At 39.2% G+C, this 19,952-nt stretch overlaps 1 protein-coding gene across 1 annotated transcript; it reads right to left on the bottom strand.

The window, feature by feature from the left end:
* Positions 1-4,653: 4,653 nt before the first annotated feature.
* syndig1 (synapse differentiation inducing 1) lies at positions 4,654-19,662 on the bottom strand. Its single transcript, XM_081725258.1, has 4 exons — positions 19,169-19,662; positions 15,747-16,387; positions 12,375-12,512; positions 4,654-5,637 (listed from the first exon to the last, which is right to left on the bottom strand). Exons 2-4 carry the CDS (start codon positions 16,293-16,295, stop codon positions 5,479-5,481), a joined length of 846 nt encoding a protein of 281 aa, XP_081581384.1. The 5' UTR covers positions 16,296-16,387; positions 19,169-19,662; the 3' UTR covers positions 4,654-5,478.
* Positions 19,663-19,952: the final 290 nt, after the last annotated feature.

Below are 19,952 nucleotides of genomic sequence, written 5' to 3'. Positions count from 1 at the left end.
CCAGCCCTAGCTTGGTGCATTAAATAATTAAATATAGCCTGTCTTCTCCATTTGCATCTAGCTATATCCCCCCCCCCCACACTTTTATATTGGCAGTATATCAGTTATATGTTATTTATGTGATGTAGGGGTGAATGGAGCAAGCTAAAGTGCCTATTTACTAGTTATTGATGTTCACCTTTCTGGTGTTTTTTTCCCCTCTGTTACATAACATTTGTTCATGTGTTTATGTGTGAGTCTGAGACAAAAGAAAACACCCTCTGCCTTCAGCAGACATGCAGCCTTGTCCTTAGTGTCCTTAGTATTATTCAGTTAATTCGATTGATTCTGCTCTCCAGTGCCAAGTTTATACCACATGCTGCAAATGTTGGGTACATTACACTGTAAAACCAATGATATCACAATCTGTACTTTATTCTCTGTCAGCCTGTGCGTTTCTGACATCATTCACCTTTGGTAAACAAAGAAAATCATGCCAACTTTGTCAAAAAATCTAAACAGACACAGGCAGATGCTTTAATAAAGAGCATTATATGACTGGCTTCCTGTCATGCTCTGGGTGATATCGCATCCCAGTGTGCCAAGAATTTGTATGGTAATTAACCGCATGTTGCTGGGTGAGAGCAATTTCCATTTGACTGCATTAAATGTTCTTTTAAAGGTTGATTTATTCTATTCATTTTTTAAATGAGCCTCCCCCGAACCTTCTCTTTCAGCTTTCCCCTTTACACGCTGCCTGTTTTTGCTTTTATTCTTTAATTATTCCTCGAGCTACCATTCTTGGAAGAGCTTTCATAGTGGTTTGCCCCCCCCCCCCCCTCTTGTTGGCATTATACACTACTGTGAGTAATGTGTTCTTCCTGTATTGAGCATAAACTTTGCATAACCTTTATAAACTTGCTAATATGATGCATCCATCATTTAAACAGAAGCCTTTTTTGTACCTGTGTCAAGTTGTCCACAGATTTATGTGCACTACCTGAGGACCTTGAACATGAACACATCACGCATCATCAGGTTTCTTCCTGTTACCAGAGAGTATTGCAGTGGTAACAGGTGACATGGCTGGATTTCACTCTTAATCAAATCAGAACAGTAAGAGAGCATTAACTACTGATGCCCCTGCTGTGATGTTAGCATGTAGCCTACTGCATGGGGTTTCTCTGAGTTGCGGGGCCACCATCAGAGCAAACATACACAACTGCCCTTCAGAAGAGCCCTAGGGCACTGAGGAGCTTCTTCATTCAGGACAGATGCTGGTGGGTGCTGTACCCAAATGGATGAGACAGGAGACACACAGTTACAGTCAAGAGCATTTGATGTGAGATATATATATATATATATATATATATATATATATATATATATATATATATATATATATATATATAAGCACTAAGGACATTTATTTTAATTTATTTATTTTTAAAGTTATTTGCAGACATACAAAACAAAGTTGAAATGGAACTTGCTGTCACTGACTGAATGTGCAGAAGCAAAAACCCCTGTCTCGTGCACGCAGTGTTGTGTATTAGATTATGCATACATCGTTACCTGTGTTTTTTTTAAAGTCATCAAATGCAAACAGATATTTTTCGACTGAATACTGTATATGATTTCTTATTTAAAGAAGTTTAAAATAACTGAACAAGAAAGCAACAAAAATCAGTTTTGAGTAGCCTAAATGTAAAGATAAACTGACACTGCTGTGAAGATAAACAATAATCCTTATATAATCTTTATGTATTTTTTATACGTCGTCCATTTATTTATTTGTTAGTAAAACCAAGTAATGTACTAAACATTACCGTGCCAACAGTCAGTGTCGTATTGATATCTGAAAATATACAATACCATTCAAGACACGCAGGAATTTGACATGCTAAGTCAATCGAAGACGTAGCACTCCCTTTAGATCGTTGCTGTACCATGGCCCGTGTTTGCGTGCATGTCTAAATAACAACCCTGGTGAAAAACTGCCATGATGATTCATTGCCTAGATCCCCGAACACAATGCCCAGCCTCTGATGAACAGTGCCAGTCTTTTTCCCCTTTGAATCATCCTTTATGTTTGTGAAGTTACATTGTACACACTGTGGCTGGACTACTGGAACAAACAGCGCGATGTAGTCAGCTGATTATTGTAAATCTGAAGATGGGTCTACAACATTACTCCGTAAACCTAGGAATAGCATATAATAAGCAAGTCCCAGAAATGAAAGCCATTTGACATCACGTAAAAATCATGGTGTCAGAACATGTAATCTGCTTGTTATTCAGATATATCGGTTTCACAGGGGGATAAAACCCGTAGAGGTGCTATACATAAACAACCTGCACTTATATTATCCTGTCTCTTCAGAATGTGTCTCAGCGAGGTTATTATTATTTTTTTATTCTTTATTTTATTTTATTTATTTTTTTACAAACGAAGACAAATTGTGCAGTAAGCTAACTGCGTTCTCACTCTTTCTGTCGTTTTAGCTGAACTGGTGCTGTGTTGGTAAAAACCGTTCGTATATGAGTAATGCTGTACCCGTATCTTGGGGATCTGCGTTTTGAAGCGATTGATAAGTGCATGGTGATAACAGGCCCTTGACATTTTTCCTTGCCTCAACAGAATCAAAATTTTACTCAAACAGCAAGCCAAAACATCAGTTTTATTTCTCTATCCCTTCCAAAAGAGATAATAAAAACTGTCACTACCAGCAGTTGTGCATATGGCCTGGCCGGAATTTTACTGTGACACTGTAGCTTCAATACTTCAAGGCCCATTGTAATCCTATCGAAGAATGCTGTGTGTGTGTGTGTGTGTGTGTGTGTGTGTGTGTGTGTGTGTGTGTGTGTGTGTGTGTGTGTGTGTATATATATATATATATATATATATATATATATATATATATATATATATATATATATGTGTGTGTGTGTGTGTGTGTGTGTGTGTGTGTGTGTGTGTGTGTGTGTGTATGTATATGTGTATATATATATATATATATATATATATATATATATATATATATATATATATATATATATATATATACTGTGTAAATTACCACATTAAATAATACATATACATATGTATTATATAATATTAAATAATATAACATATACATACATATAACAAGAAGATATGGCCTATTGTTAGCTTAATAGGCTGTAGGCTATAGTGTCAAATGGTAAATCAATTTTTCAAAAATGGCTCAACGACAAGTAATTGCAGTCTTGCTACAATGGTTAGCAGAGCAGCCTAAGTACACAGCGCTGATAAGCATTTGTTTTTGGTGCGTTGCTGGCAGAGTTTTAAAGTTCCGGTGACTCAACCCTCATTAGAGAACAGGAATTTAGTGTGAACTTGATGGTTCTCTCCCGGGATTCACTGCACTCCACGGGAGCTTTCTGTGTGTTTTTTAAAGCTCACAACAAGGGTAGCCTTCAAAAAGAAAAATTAAAGCCATCCATTGTAAAGCAAATGGTTCCTCTTCTATAATAAATAACTCCTTTCACCCGTTCCTGCCAGTATCATCAGTCTATTTCACTGGAACAACATTTGATGTCTGCAGACCCTGAATCAAGACGTGCTTGTGTTACTGATGGAAGTTAAGACCGTGCAGTAATTTTCTTTCTGTAATGGTGAATCTCTTTGAGTTAAGGCTGTAGAGTCTTTGAAAAGAGGACAGGAAAGACCTAGCAAGTGATCTTTGCTATAGAACACAACATTTTATCTCCCAGGGCTGCTGCTGAAATGTGATGGAAAAACGGAACGTGTTATAATTGAGTCAGTGCTGGCTTTGTTCACTCTCTTTCAAGTATCCTATACTTGCACATATATACACATACACACACACACAGACACACACACACACACACACACACACACACACATGCACGCTGGCACACCAAGAGCTTCACTAATTACCTCGAGATGAGCATCCTGCTTTGGCTGAATGGCAATTTCCTTAATTAGAGAGAAACCTCAGCGTTCCCTGATCTTTCTCCACGGGGTCCCCACCCCACCCTGCCAGCTCTTAAGGGGGGATGTCACGGCCTACGTCATGCCTGTCTCCATCGTCCAAATGCATGACCCAGCTCAGGGTAGGACCAGCTAATATTATTGACAAGCAGTGAATATGTTTCTGTTGAAATGAAATATGCATGGTGCGTGTGGGTGATTAGTCATTTAGCCTGTAGTAGAGCTGTGATGAGCTTGGATAGGACTGGACCCTTATTTATATTGTGCAGAGTAATAGTGCTGATCTACATGAAGGTTTTTTTTGTTATTTATGTCCTAATGAGTGCACTTACATGGGCCAAGTACACCTGATCCAATCCAGTTTTTGTGATATTCTTTGGACTTGGGCTCCAATTGTAAGCTATTTATTTGTCTAGTATTTCTAAAATGTATCTCCACACAGCACAGAATAATAGTAATTGACTGGGATTTCCCTAGCTAACCAGTACCGTATGTGCAAGAGGCACATACATCATACTGCTCACATATATCAGCTGAATTCATTTCTGTGTTTTTGTGTTTCCTTTCTGGATATAAGACTGTTGTGCATTTTATCTGAAAATTGATATCTCACTTTAATCTCCTGTTTTTTTTTGGTGCAAGAGTCCACTGAGCTGTACAAAATCAAGCTTGTCATAAGAAAGGTCACATAGATCACAACTAGATTTGAATGAAACGATTACATTTAATTGGAAAGTGATGGCTGGAATCTCTAAAATGGTGGAGCTCATTTACAATGTAACCCTTAGAGTGGAAGCAGCTACTGAATCATCATTTATCATGTTGAAGCTGAAAGCATGGGGCCTGGTATCAGAGGACTGAAGATTCATCAGCACTGAATGGTTTACAAATATCTACATGCCCGCTCAGATCAAAAGGCTACTGCAAGACCAGAAGAGTTGACATCCAGTGTCTTACAGACCACTTATGGCTTTGTGTCCATTTTATCTTTGAATTTTTTTTAAAAGTGTCTTGAAAAAGCCCCTTCTTGTGGTATAGAATCCACAAGATATTATTGTAGCTCTTGTTAAAAAGACTTCAAAGCACTGTGGCATCTCAAATAGACTGTGTTTCTCAAACCCCGGCATCACCGGCCAAAAGAAAAGAAAAACACCAAAGGTTCAAAGGGTTAAATTAGCACAATGATTACTGTACAGTGTTTGGGACTGCTCAAGACCAGCTAAACTGATGTCCTCAACTCATTAATACATGTTAAAGTGTCGGTTTCTATAGTCTCTCGGTGCAGTCTCTCTACTGTATGAACAGTAAGTACCAAAAAACAAGTCATAATTTCACACTGCAAAACAATCACTATGTTTAACAAATGAGCATCCATTCAGTGATTTCATGTGATTCATAAAAGTGCTGGAGTCAAGTGTGTCAATTGTTAATCAGTTCCAGTGGCTCTCAGAGTAAATCCACATTGATGGCCAGTCTTCCAAGAGATTGGAGGTGGGGCGAGGCTACCAGTGGTTTTTCTTGGAGAGGTATGCGATAAGGGCCACGGCCACGCCCACATAAATGCCAGTCCCAATGGTGATGGACAGCACAGCCAGGAAGAGAGCTCGTCTGGAACTGGAGCTGGCCTGGTGAAAGTCCCCTTTCTTCACTGCTTTAGTCGTCTGTTGGGACAGAGAAACATAGACAGGAAACAGAGAAATGCATCAGTAGATGCCCAGGTAGAATAGAAAGAGGAAACAAGCATGCATAGAATATTATTAGAGTAAAAGAAGGGTAAAAAAAAAAAAAAGATGTTGAGGGAGTGAGGAAAAAGAGAAAACAGGTGAAATTATTAATTGGCCCTCTCCAGCAGCTGACTGACAGAGGGATCTGGTGAAGTGTGGCTGCATAAATAATTAGACAGCCATGGTTCTGTTCTCTCCTAAGGGTTTATAAGGCTTTGAAGATTAAGGCCTTTTTTTCTGATGAATTCATTTATGTCTCTGCCTGTTCTAAACGTACACCCTGCTGTCATGTTGTTTCTCTTCCTCAGTGACAAATGTCTCTTTTTGACCTCTCCAATTTTTCTCCTCTTTCTATTTATATGATCTCTTACATAACAACAAGAGAATAGCCAGGCTGCCTGCCTGCTGCCTTTTGGCTTACATCTTTACCCGAGCAACCAGCCATCAAACAGGCCACAGCATAGTAAGCATAACCTGATGACATTCATCCATCATCAAATCATATTATGAAAACCCAACGTAGCTGCTTCATCCAAATCTTATTACTGCAGGCATGGAAAGCCAAGATCACAGACCTGAGAGAAATAGACACAAGAGGATCGCGAAAAGAAATCCTATGATTTTTGAGCTCTTGCCCCATCACCACTTTCAACTGTCTGTTAACTATAAGTAAAACATGTTATGTTTGTGTTTTAGAATTATTACTATGTGCTTTCATTCCAACTGGAAAGCCTGGCTAAAAGGAGGTTAAAACACACACATTCTCTGTTTCAGTTTCCCCCTCATTCTCTCTCTCTCTCTCTCTCTCTCTCTCTCTCTCTCTCTCTCTCTCTCTCTCCCTCTCTCTCTCCCTCTCTCTCTCTCTCTCTCTCCCTCTCTCTCTCTCTCTCCCTCTCTCTCTCTCTCTCTCTCTCTCTCTCTCTCACACACACACACACGCACGCACACAATTTTCACGCTTTGTCAAGGCAGCCCAATTTTCACTTTGCGACTGAAGGTATATTGCAGAGCTCATTGCAGAGGAGTAGGGAATCAGAGAAAAAAGCAGAAAGAAAAATGGAAGAGAAGAAAAGGAAAAGTCAACTCCACACTCCTAAAGATAATAACTGACTCACACTAAACAAATCCCCAGCCCCAGGGCCCTGGTCAGGCACGCTGGCGTGACAGCGACCCGTGACAGGGCGACTGAAATGCTCATGCGTTCATGCATTCTCCATGTGGTTCACAGAGAAGTGACCACAGTGAACAGAATCCCCAGTGAAAAAGCAGTGTGTAATGGTGCACATACTATGTTTACAAAGAGGATAAGGGTCATGCAGTAGAAGCAATTAAAGCGCAGGATGACCTGCGGTTTAGCAACACTATGCATGAACATAGATTAAAAAACTTTATTCATCCCAAAGGAAATTACAGTCTTACAGTAGTAAACACAAGCTCCAAATGTATCTGAGTAAAACAAAACATAATTAATTACTAAGTATACTAACAGCTTCATGGGTCTACAAAAAACATTTATTATTATGAAATATATTATGAGTCATTATGAAAGTGCACATGGTTACATGTCGATGATTTACATATATCTGAAGCCTCATTTTTAAAACATAGCTTCTGCTACAAGATCCAATTTGTCTGGCACCAGCTGTCACACTAATAGCCGACCAAATCCGAAGGTGATCTCAGTTGGGGGAGGATGTGGTTTTTCTGTGTGTGCTTTGTAATTAATTCATTTCGAAAATGCAATCTGTTTCACCCACACAGAGTTATGCAGAGTTATGTAGGTGATGAGAATGTGCAAGCTGCAGCCAAGGTCACAGAGCTCCAGTGAACTGCATGTCAGGCGTAAACAGTGCAAGTGTGATTTTAGGCTCATGGTCACATCTTTATGTTACTGAGGTAGAATAGGCAGCAAGTTTACGTGATGCCATTTCAAAATTAGTTTGAGGCTAATAGTCATTCAACATTAATTTTGTTTTGGCATGTTAAAACAATGAGATTAAAATAAAACAAATGACCAGGTTGCCATTTTAATAAATCAAAGTCTTCGGTCCTTTGATGTGCATACCAGAGCCTACTGCTCTTTAGACTAATGTATCTTTATTTTTCACTCGAACAGCATCTGGGTGGCAGAAGCCATCCTTTCCATTACCAAGGAGCTGATTGAATAAAACTCTCAGTGATATTATTGTGATACATTGTTTAAAAAGCAAACAGTCCAACGGCCAGCTCAAAAGCCTTGTTGGTACACTCCTCCCTCAAAGACCTTCCCCTGTAGCCCTGCAATACAAACCTAGTCAACAAGATTGGTGTAATGCTTCCTGCCGAGGCATAAATTGTAGCTCTGGAACCCAAGAGGCAAGCCAGCAAGTCGTTATATCCAGCTCTGTGATCGATTTACTTTCCTGGCATATCGCTCAAACGTTCCTGACTCTTTGGAAACATGACATAATGCACTCCGGGACCACGATTGCTTGATGGTTTCATAGGCAACTATTCCTGACCAGGGCAGCAACTATCAGGAGAAATGAATTTATATACCAACATCTCTGCCTTTCAGGCCTTTCACAGCTATGAAGAAGATTTATGACTGAAACCTAATTATATGTAGATGTAAAATTCAAAAGCAGTGATTGTATAATTTATTTGTCTCATCCTCCCCAACCTGGCCATAGAAGAGTGTTCTGCATGCAGAACCTGAGATTTACTCTGCGCTGCACCATTCTGAGGCAAATGTTAAACCATCTCTACTTTTAACAAAAACTGACAGTAATTCTTCCATGTGAGCTTGGAGGTGACAGCCTGGGAGATCCAGCTAAATAAAAGGAATCATCTCCGTAAAGGTAAAATGGAATTGTTGCCTTCCTTGTGAAGAGAGAAAATGGAATTTTGCTCTCTGTATGGAGGTTTATTTCCATACATTATTCTCTTCTCTTTTGAACTGTTGCTGCTGAAATTTTGCCATAAGGGTAACATGGCTTTAAACCAAAGCAACATTAGCATGTTATGATGAACATCAAATATGTCTCCACTAATGAGGGACGTACACACAGTGCAATCCCCTCTCACCTTCCAAAAGCAACCCGTAGGTGAGTTAATATACTATGACAGGAACATTAAGGCCAGGCAATAAAGCAAGCCCAACTCATAAGCGTTCTATCCGCACGCACACACTTTGTACAAGTTTTATAGAGGTACTGTATACAAAACTACAGTTTCACTGATTCAGCTTCACGGTTCACTGATTTATGGTGACATTTCATTCAGAATATTTAAGCACGACGAAGCCTGCATGCCTGTCAAGTAATAGGTCGGTACTGCTATAAATATACTGTCAAATACAACAAAACAAATAAGGAAGTATGTCAGAAGCATTAGTGGCAAAGATATGTAACTATGTCTGTATGCATAGCCTGTTATGTGGTTTACACCAAAAGGATGATTTGTCTCTTTCAAAAATACAAATGAATGCCTCAGGCAAACCTAGGCTAGGCTAAGGGTGAGACTTTATAATGAATTTTACATTTTTTGAATTGTGCAGCAATGTATATAACACTGTTCTAAATGGCCTTTTCTTAGCATTCAGTTAAAGAAACCCAAGCTGCACGATGGCCTATGAATTGTGATTGTCTTTAAAAAAACATTTTTTTTCACCATCTGCTAATAAAGACATTTACAAGGCAAACATGATTAACAATACTATTGTTCTGCCCAAACAGGAAATTTAAGCTTTATGTCTTCACATTATGCCTGCTTAATAATATCAAATCAAAGCAAACCTAATAACAACTGTGCAGTGGTGAAGTTGAAGATACAAGGGAAAGATAAATTAAAGTAAACATGATTTTGCTTGAAAATGGCAAAATGCATTTCACGGCTCCATCAAGCTGTTGGGTTATTCTTTAGTACACCTTCAAGACTAAGCATTAGTTTAATGATATAGTACTGAAATGCACACAATACTACACAATACACTAACATGATTTTCAAGAGATACAGAATGCATAAAGAAATACAAGTGTGAATCTCTGCTGACTGAATAAGAACATGAGAAACACCCACTAAAGCCTGTATATATACATATATACATATTTTATATAAGTAAAACCTGCTTTGTCAAATGTGTCCATCCATTGTCCTTGGAACATATTTATTCTGAGATAATGCCTTAAGTGGCCCACACATGCTCTCCTCTGAGACAAAATATTACATAAAGAGCTTGCCCCATTTGTGTTAGAATGCACTCTATAAGTAACAAATCAGATTATGCACACAGGCTTAGTGGAAACAGACTGTTGCAGGTCAGTTTCAGGACTTTAAAACAGGAAACAGTATTTGTAAGGCCTCTTTCTCCCCAACTGAGTAATGGCTTGAGGATTACTGCAAAGACACGCATATGTGTGTGTGTGTGTGTGTGTGTGTGTGTGTGTGTGTGTGTGTGTATATATATCTCACTTGGCTACAGTTGGCTTCAACAGTCAAAATATGTTGCCATTCTTAGAGGTGGTGATGAAAAGGATTTGTTGCAAGCTGTTTACCTCTGCCCTCTCTCACAGAACATTGATCCTGGTCCATTCATAAAAAAAAGTCCTGTTTTTTTTTATATATAGGTGAATGGGTTTCACAGAATTGCCCATCTATTTCCTTCTTGGCCAACCCAGATAAAAGATGAAAAGCACTGTGACAGGGCTGAATGCATAATACATGGCATTTTAACTCCACACTGCTCTAGTCAGGGCTCATGAGTAATGAACTGCTGAACTGTTTCAATTCTTGAAGTTTGCCTAAAACTCAGAGATAAGGCCAAGAATCTAACGGGGGAAAACACTTTCGGAAGACCAGCTGTCACTAGTGCCATAGAATATTAAATCTCACCTTGAATACATACGTTTGTCACACATAAAGAAAACATGCAGGTGGGCTAACAAAGTAATGCTGGAAATGTTGGTATTTTGTTGCAATTACTGGACAGTCCCCTGAGGTTGCACTGTTTGGCAGTTCAGAAATACGCTCAGCCTGGAGAGGGAAAGCTGAAAAAAGCCCAAAACAATTTAGTTTATAATGGCACTCTTGAAATCCTGTTTTGAGTCAGGACAGCAGGGGGTCATAAAGACAGACAGACATCTCGTGTCACAGTGCCCCCCAATACGAGGTGCTTCTGTGTCATTATGATCTGTTTTCTATGGATTGTTTGGTGAAAAAAAGAAACCAGTTATAAGCTGCAGGACCTTTGAAGTCTGTGTTGATACACTGAAATCAAGCTGAAAGCTGTGGCCTAAAGTGCCTCTCATTTTGAAGTCTGTTTGAGGTCCCCCCCTTTGACAGCAGGGTTGTTAAGCAACCATAAAGTAGCTTTCTACACCTCACATTCTACCAAAACCTTGAGGTCAATCAATCCTGATAAGAGTTCACCTTCAATACTCAACTATGACACAAGGTGAACAAGATTTAAGCACGCTTAAACCAACTTTCATTTATTAAATCTGTTCTCTTTGATTTAGATTAAATTAAATATCTTTTTTTCAATGTTCAGTAAAAAGCTTGTATTAGAATGGGTAAACAGCACCCATCCTTAATTGTGGCTGTCAAATTTATGTATGTATGAATTCAAGTACAGTATTGGGCAGAAACATGTATCTTGAGAATAGGGACTGAGAGTCTTCTAAGCCCTTACTGAATGACTCAGGAGCTAGTTCCAATTTCAGGACAGTTTTGTTTTTTTGAGGTTGTTTTTTTTTTTAATAACTGTGATGCTTTGTTTTGGTGGGGTTTTACAAAATTGATTTTGACGTGAGACTTTGTAGTGGGTTTTTTGGGAATTGATTTTGGCGTGGGCTTAGTTGCCAGTGCCAGGCTGGGAGGACTTTTTTCTCCTTTCAGTTGGAGAATTACAGAGCTGTAGGTGTTGAGTCGTGATGCGCAGAATGACAAAGAGCAGAGGGAGAGAGAAAGAAAGAGAAGGAGAGAGAAGTGTAGTGGTCTGTTAGCTGCTTCTAACATCAGCATTTAACGAAGAATCAATGACTGGCCAATGTACCAAAGTCACAAATGCGTACTTTACAGTTCCGAATGGGTTGAAATAATAATATATTTATGATTCATCTGTTTTACAAGCATTTTAAAAGCAGTATCACCATCTATAAAATGAAGAAGCTGCGTGAAACGCAATTCTCTAGGTACCACTGGCATTGACACTTCTCCGCTGGATGGTGTAACTCTCTTGGTAGAGTTTCTGTAATTTCACGCTGGACCTAAAGTATCATGAGGCAACCATCCCTTGTTGCACAGTAATGGGACTCTGAAATTCCCAAGACTTCTAATGGCCTCTCACTTCTCGTGGTCGGCGGTGTTTAGGAATGTGGCACTGATGACGCACTGAATCATTGCTACGTTCCGTTATCTCCAATATACTCATCGGCTCAGTGTGGAGCTAGGTTCACAAAATAGGCACCGCGATGTATGCGTTTATCTCCATGCCTTTACACGGGAGTGCGAGTTCTCAAAGGATTTCATCTTTGCCCTACACATCTCCGATTTAAAACAAAACACAGTTACCTTGTACAGGAATCTTGACAATTTTGTTAACATAGCATATAGCAGCCACCCGAGGCCGGACGAATTCAGCATCGGGAGGCGATGGAAATTGATAAGGAGCTGGGTGGATGACGGCTCGTTACCTCATGTGACAGGTAGAAGGCTGCAATGCCAAGGGGCCAGAAGCAGCACAACATGGAAAAGACGCTCAGGCCCAGGTGGTCGCGCGGGGGCATCGTGAGGAAGTTGTCCTCGCTCTCTGAGTCGCTCGAGTACTCACTCTGCGGAAAGACATTTGAAGGAAACTCTAAATGCTAAGCGAATCAGACAAGGTATGGAGGGCAAACTACAATCTTTCTACAATGAGTTCCAGCCTCGTCTTTCCAAACCAAGGGAAAGACCCAGCCAGTTCAGAAGGACAGCCTATTTGGCAATATGACCTCTAGTGTCTGTTATCTATTCTATTTCTGAAGTTTCCCATTGACATGTTTTGAATTGGTCACCATGGTGAACAACACGTTTGTGCCTCCCATATTTCAAGATATGTTTATGCTATAGTGCAATTTGTGTTATTGCCTGAAGTATATAAAATTCCCATGTGATATATTACTCCTCCAGAACAATAGCATGATTTGCCATTCAAATGGCAGTGGGTGCCAGCCTAATTGAAAAGTATGGTTCTGGAGAAAGGGAAAGATAATCTATTTTTGAATATGAGTGTAATCTACTTTGAGAATTACTGTCACTAAACATCCTGAAATGGTCTTGATATAAAGATAACACAGTCAGCAATATCAGACATTTGCATACAATATTAGAGTGCTGAAGGTTAACGAAAACTGAATATGTCATGCAGATGGACCAAACAGGAAGGATTATACCTGGTGTTGATGACAAACTGATCAAACAAACAACACATCGTGCCTTTTGTTCATAGAGAAAGACAGCAGATTTAATGATTATGTCACATATTTGCAAACCATGTGTTTTGGTGAGAGAGTATTGTTGTATAGGTCATGGATCTGTGAAGTGTTTTATTTTGTTATAGTGTTATTTTCCCTTTATTGTGGGTGTGCAGAGGGACAATACACATCTCTTGCCATAAGTTTGCACCAGCATGCTCTTCTGAATATGGTCATGGATAGGGACATACTGCACCACACTTGATGAACAATGTTTTTTCTCTCACTCTCTCCCTTTGTCATGTGATTCCATTTTGCAGTCTCTCCCTCTCTTATAAAACACCCCATTGCAATGATTCGGAGCCTCGTGTGTCATGGCAACATAAATCTTTTAGTTTTAATACACTCTGTCCCTCTAAAATGTGTTATGGAAACTCAGTTGCAATAGTGTAGGTGTTGTGGAGATAGAAAGACTGAAGACTAGTAACGGTGTGGGGGATTGTACACCTACATACACATACACACACACACTTGCACGCAAAAAGATAATGGAACATGCATCAGTGAAACAGCAGATCAAAGATAAACAAATCATATGTACATAGTTAAAAATGTAATGCATTTTCATCCTCTTCATTCAGAATGTAAGACCCTTAAGCTTATTGCATTTGATGAATTTCTGAAATTCAGTGTGATGCATATTCATGGACAGCAATGTCAACTAGTCTGCACCCCAAATGAGATAAAATGTAACCGCCAATAGCAACTGATAAAATATTTAATAAAACATATTCATCATTAGAATGCTAAGGAACAGGGGCTTCTGTTATATAGGTATGATGTATATTTGCTTCATTACAGCAACAGGTTTGCAAAGCCAGTCTAAATTAACCCTAACACACTAATCCATTGCCTTTCATACTGACACCTCATTTTGGATTGACTCATGCAACATAAATTCCAAAGTACAAAACACATGGCACATTTTCCAACCAACAATATTGTTCATTTATTCCTAATATGAAGCCAATTCCCACAAAAGAATTTTGGTGTTTGTTTCCAATTATCAAATTGGAGTTCTATCGTGATTTGTCTATGTATAAGCAGGTAAAAAAAACAAAAAATGATCATCAGAATGATTTCCTCACCGAGGTCCAGCAGCACTGAACAACCTCTGCATGCGTTCTCAGACCTCTCATTTATAAACTGCATTCTCTGGCGGGCTAACCATTACAACGTATTCAGCACTGCATGTCACATGGTGGAAGGCGTGGAAAGGGGAGGGGCCACAACAACCTGAAGAGTGTGGCTGCATAATACGCAAGTCAACTGCTCTACTAATTGGGTACCAAAATGAGTTTCAAAAGTATAGTTTTAACAGAAGGTCTGAACACATCCTAAATGGTTAATATAGTTAGAATGGTGCAAGGGGCTTATCAGTACTGGGAGGGATAATGAACGACTTTCTGTGTCTGTAATAGTGTAGTGCATTCAGCAGGAGGACAAAGTGCAGTATGTCTTACTGAGGCAACAATGAGTCATGAATACTCCTTCATATTTACTTGGTTAAACCTAAACAGTTTTGGTTGCCTAAGGCAGTTGTGCACTGGCTTTAGTTCTTCAAAGGGTACATGGTGATGTTTTATTTAAAGGTTAGATTTTCTTGAAAATGTTTGCAAAAAACTGATAGCCCTAGCTCATAATTCAAAGGAATTAAAAAAAAAAAAAAAAATATATATATATATATATATATATATATATATATATATATATATATATATAGACAGTTGTAGGTAGTGTTATGTCAATATATGTGCATTATATTATATTATTAAATTTCACTATATAAGACTTTATTTGCCCCACATTCATACTATGTAGTTGTGTAAAAGCCATTTTTACAATACAAAAAAGGCACTAAAAAGTGTTAATTATGGGCACAATATAAAGTAAAGGAACAATTACAAATTTTTTTCTTATAATATTTCAATATTGTATAATTATTTTATGACTGTATGACTGTCTATACTAGGTAGAACTTCACATGAAGATTCTCTTGCTGCTTTTTTGGACATCAGCTCAAGGTTTCTCAGAGGTTGTTTGATTTAAATGAAAAGACTACTAACTAGGCCCCCCAACACATCTGCATGTTCTCCTCCTGTCTCAACATTATGGTCGCATCACAGGGATCCACACAACTGCTCTGTCACCTCAGAACAGGTGGCGAAGCCAGGCGGCACACAGCAGGAGACTGACTGTCCATACTGCCACTCCACTCACACCCTCTCCTGTCTGCCTTCCAACAAGCACTTCCCCCCACTAAATGCACACACACACACACACACACACACACACACACACACACACACACACACACACACACACACACACTCACAGCCAGTCATGTGGAAAGAACTTGAGAAACATGCTCCATATGACTGGATAGTGTGAAATGAATAACAATAAACTACAATTCGCATAAAATACCTGCATACAGGATAAATAGCATTTTAAAGCAGGAAAAATAGTGGGGCTTTGGAAAGCATATGTACTGCAGCCACTAACATGCTTGGCACTGCCTCATGCTACGCATGATAAATGTCCTACTCTTACCTCCAATTCTTGAAATTCATCATCTTCATCCACATCATAGGAGAGAGTGTGAATCTTGGCATCCTCCACAGACAAGTCCAGGAACTTGCTGTCAGCGACCATGATCCCATCTTTAGTGACGGCAGCAGCAGATGAGGCTGGAGCCATGTCCTCGATGAAGGTGGTCTCACAGCAGTCGCTGCACTCCCCCCATGCTCTCAGCGGACCTTCCGGGTACATGATGAGGTTAGGCCTGAAGAAGGAGTCCATCGCCTGTGGCAGGGCACTGGGGTTGAGCAGCTGGGGGTGGTGCCCCCCAACACAAGACCCACTGCCATCCTGGCTCGCCTGTTGGGGGGAGAGATTGACTGCCATGTGGCTCTGATAGTGTGGGGCAGAATACACAGGTACCAAGCCGTCCTTGGTCTCCACCACTATGCCGTGAGTGTTGATGAGGCCGTTGCGCTGGTAATGCTCAGGGCCTGGGTCTCCCATTGGCGATGGCTTCCGCTGACCAGGAGGGTCTTTCTCCTCTCCTGCCCACAGTCCTGCCCTGAGCCCAGCTTCCATCCTGGCCTAGTGAATGATGATACTCCTGTTGCTGGTTTGCCTCAGGAGTGATGCTGAGGAGGCATGAGGTGGAACCATTGCCTCTTTCCTTCCTGTATTAGAAACAAATGTGATGTCATATCTTTCCATTTCCACGTTTACTCACAAAGGTTTATCATAGCCATTCATATCTAATCACAAACCACTGCCACAATCCGGAGAGGGCTGCATTGCCACGTACATCCTCCACTTTAAGGCAGCTATTTTATGAAAACTAGGTCGTTATCAAAAGAATAGGGAATATGCTCAAAAATTTGACTTTAATATCTGATTTTCAAATTCTCAATCACCGAGTAATGGGAAACACTGCATTAGCTCTGTTAACTGTGTTTTTATTAAAAATGTTTAAATTAAATTTAAATTCTTTAAATTAAGAGATAAGAAAAATGATCCATTATCTATACCTAAATGCATGTATTTAAAAATATTGCCAACATATTCTCACCAGTTATGAAGCTCTGACTGATGACTACATAATAATTATTACATTTCAATAATGGAAGTTTTTCACAGTATGCTATGTGAATGTATAAGTATGCTAATAATTTAGGATTGCATGCATTACATGAGTTATTGTGTTTCTATGAAGCATATCATGGCATGGTTTAGCACTTCCCACATGTTGTAATACCACGCACACGCAACAGATGGTGGTCCAGATCCAGACTTATGATGCATTTTTCCCATGCCTTAAAAGAAACTCATTCAAAAGAAAAACTAGAACTGATACCTAAAATGTCTCCCTCACAGGATAAACTATTTGCTTTGTAAAATAACAAAACAGTCACCAAAAATATTTTAATAGGCAACCTTTTTAAAATAGATCAGCAAACCCTCAAAAATATTGCAATGAATGTCCCACTCCTAGTCATCACGTAGGTGCCTGACATGCCTCCTCCATTTCCTGTTTAGAATTTTTATAGAGATCTAGGAATAGTTTTCCAGTTATGTAAATGCTAGCTGCTCAGACTACACTGTCATGCACCCCTGAGCCACTGATTCTGGGCATAACATCACCAAACCATCAGCAGGCGCATGGCCAAGCTCCCTGGAATTTACACACACTTTTCTGCTGATCTCAGCAGGAAAACCCTTTATCCAAGATGAGAGATGGTCATTGCTGAGGTCCCTAATGCATAATGCACACATCCCTTATTAAGAATGCAGTACACCGTAAAAATGTGCGTCCAAATCTTTAGTTTTGAAAAGCTGCACTTTTCATCACATAATGGATTTTGCATAGAGGCATATCACAAAGGATACAAATATATTTAATAGCAATCTTGAGGATGAAGCCCAATACTACAATAATATTTTTCTTGATGCTGACCATGAGTCTACAGCTTCCCAAATAAGAGTGCAGGGTCCCATAATTAACTAGAAATGCCAGTTCAGTAAAACAGTGGTAAGAGCTCCACTGGATTGAGTCCTGAGAACACTTGTAAATGTATGCCTTATCAGGTCCACAGCTGTGGGTCTTCCTCTGCAGGTCCTGATAAACATATTAACAGACCTCAGCTTCTTGTTAATTTCTGTGTGACCAATTAGATGCTTTTTTACTATGGGGAAAGCTAAACATTTGGAGATTGGATCACAGCGTAATGGCAATCAACTTTCCAGCTTCCTGTTCTGCAGAAAAAAAGTTATTAATGTGTTGGGAAAGGAGATGTTGGAATTTAGAATGAGCCAGTAAAACTGACAATAGGGCCCATAAAATAGGTCCTTGAGTGTTAGTTTTGATTCTCTTGATATAAAATACATACCTATATACATATAAGGTTGGGGGGGGGGAAAATGATTGATAAAATAGGCACATTTTTTAAATGAACACATTCACCAACAGCAACTGTTCATAGACTGTAATCACCTAAATTAATTAAAAGAATTAGCCATTACATGGAACAATCACGTGAAGCTAAGCCCTGTCAGAAGTGTTAGATCATAATTTAGTATGACACTGAAAATGAGTAACTGCAGTATAGTGTAATCATTGGCTTACGATGTGTTGAATCTTCATCAGCACTGATTTTACACAGTCGGAATTTCAACACAGGCTTATTGTTATGATCTGTTATGGTCGAAATGGGACCAGATACTTTAATTATTTTTAGTGCTTGTTGCCTGTGTATTAAAATATCCCCACCAGTGACTATTAATCTCTTGCAGTTAATTCAATAACCTCGAGATGCTAAGAAGATGCAACAGCCTGTTTGAATAATGTTTTAATGTTGAAATGTTGAAATTTTACTTAAATAAAACAATTTTTAAAATGTTTTTAAAAAAGCACCAAAACCAGTCCATTTGAATCTAAACTTTAGTTCATTTCAAAACCAGTACATTTCAGAAAACTCAGATTCATTCATTTTCCTGGTATCTATTTTGTTAACCCAAAATATATGTTCAGTATAAGAGAGAGAGAGAGAGAGAGAGAGAGAGAGAGAGAGAGAAAAGAAAAAAGCAAATTTATTGGTAGCACTGGGATAGATGCTGTGAGAAGTCATGAAATCCTAATTTTGGCGCTACCACAGGAGCTGTCCATGGTACCGCACTTTACAGTGTTCCAGGAATAAAAATAGAAAGAGAAATGAGATATACTGTCATTATCTTCGCAGACATACCGTGGTAATCTACAATCCAGCGGGGCAACACGCGTAAAATAGCTAATGCTACCAATTTATACATAACAAACACAAATACTAATACAATGATTTTAATCATTCTGGGCAAACTAAACCTAACCGGCTACATGAGGCTAGAATGTATTTATGTAATACTGGTGCATTCATTCATTTGCTGTACAAGTTCGTGATCTGACTGGTAAGACAAGCACTTACCTTCGGAGCTGAACGCAGTCTATGAACCCAGTAGATATGACGTTCAAACATATGCCCTGCTGCACGCAATTTTTGTGTCTTATATCCCTCCCAATGCGAATTCTAGAGGTCTTAGAAAGTCCAGTGTCCGGTTTGCTGTCCGTATCTTCAAAAAGTAATTTACCAAAGAAAGGGTTGAAAAATCATCCAGATAACAACGATCCGCCTTTCGCGCGGAAACGGTGTAGAGGATGTTGCATTTTGACACTCGTTTTGTTTAGGCTACGGCTGAACCTATGCACACCTACTGCATTTCTTGGACGTTTCGTGGGTGTCGGATCTCCGTACACGAATGTACGTGACTTGAACGTTATCTGCCGTCTTTATAGCAGTGCGCTCACTTTCTCTCTTGGTCCTAAAGACTAATTCGCATTGGGACGCACGTCCCAGAGATTTTGCAGTTTTACATGAACAGTAGTACAGAACATACCGTTATGTTATAGGAACCGTAGCCTACTAAAATCTAAACTGAATTGGGCCTGCTTTTTCAGTGTTAACCCTATGTAGCCTATTCTCTGTAGTTTTTCAGATGTGGCCTAGTTACAAGATGTAAAGACCGTTGTGTTGTAAAGCTAATCAGGAGTTACTAGTAGCTGATCTGATCTGACCAATTGGCCTGTTAGAAGATATATATATATATATATATATATATATTTATTTTTTTTTATTTTTTTTTTTACAAAACTTTTGCAGATTTGGTGTTGCCTACCAAATGTAGGTTGAACTAGCGCAATATTGCCACCCA

Source organism: Electrophorus electricus, chromosome 12, assembly GCF_041902795.1.
Source record: "Electrophorus electricus isolate QZ-2024a chromosome 12, ASM4190279v1, whole genome shotgun sequence".
Taxonomy (NCBI): domain Eukaryota; kingdom Metazoa; phylum Chordata; class Actinopteri; order Gymnotiformes; family Gymnotidae; genus Electrophorus; species Electrophorus electricus.
The sequence above is the reverse complement of the archived record's forward strand: the minus strand, read 5'-3'. Positions and strand labels throughout refer to the sequence as shown.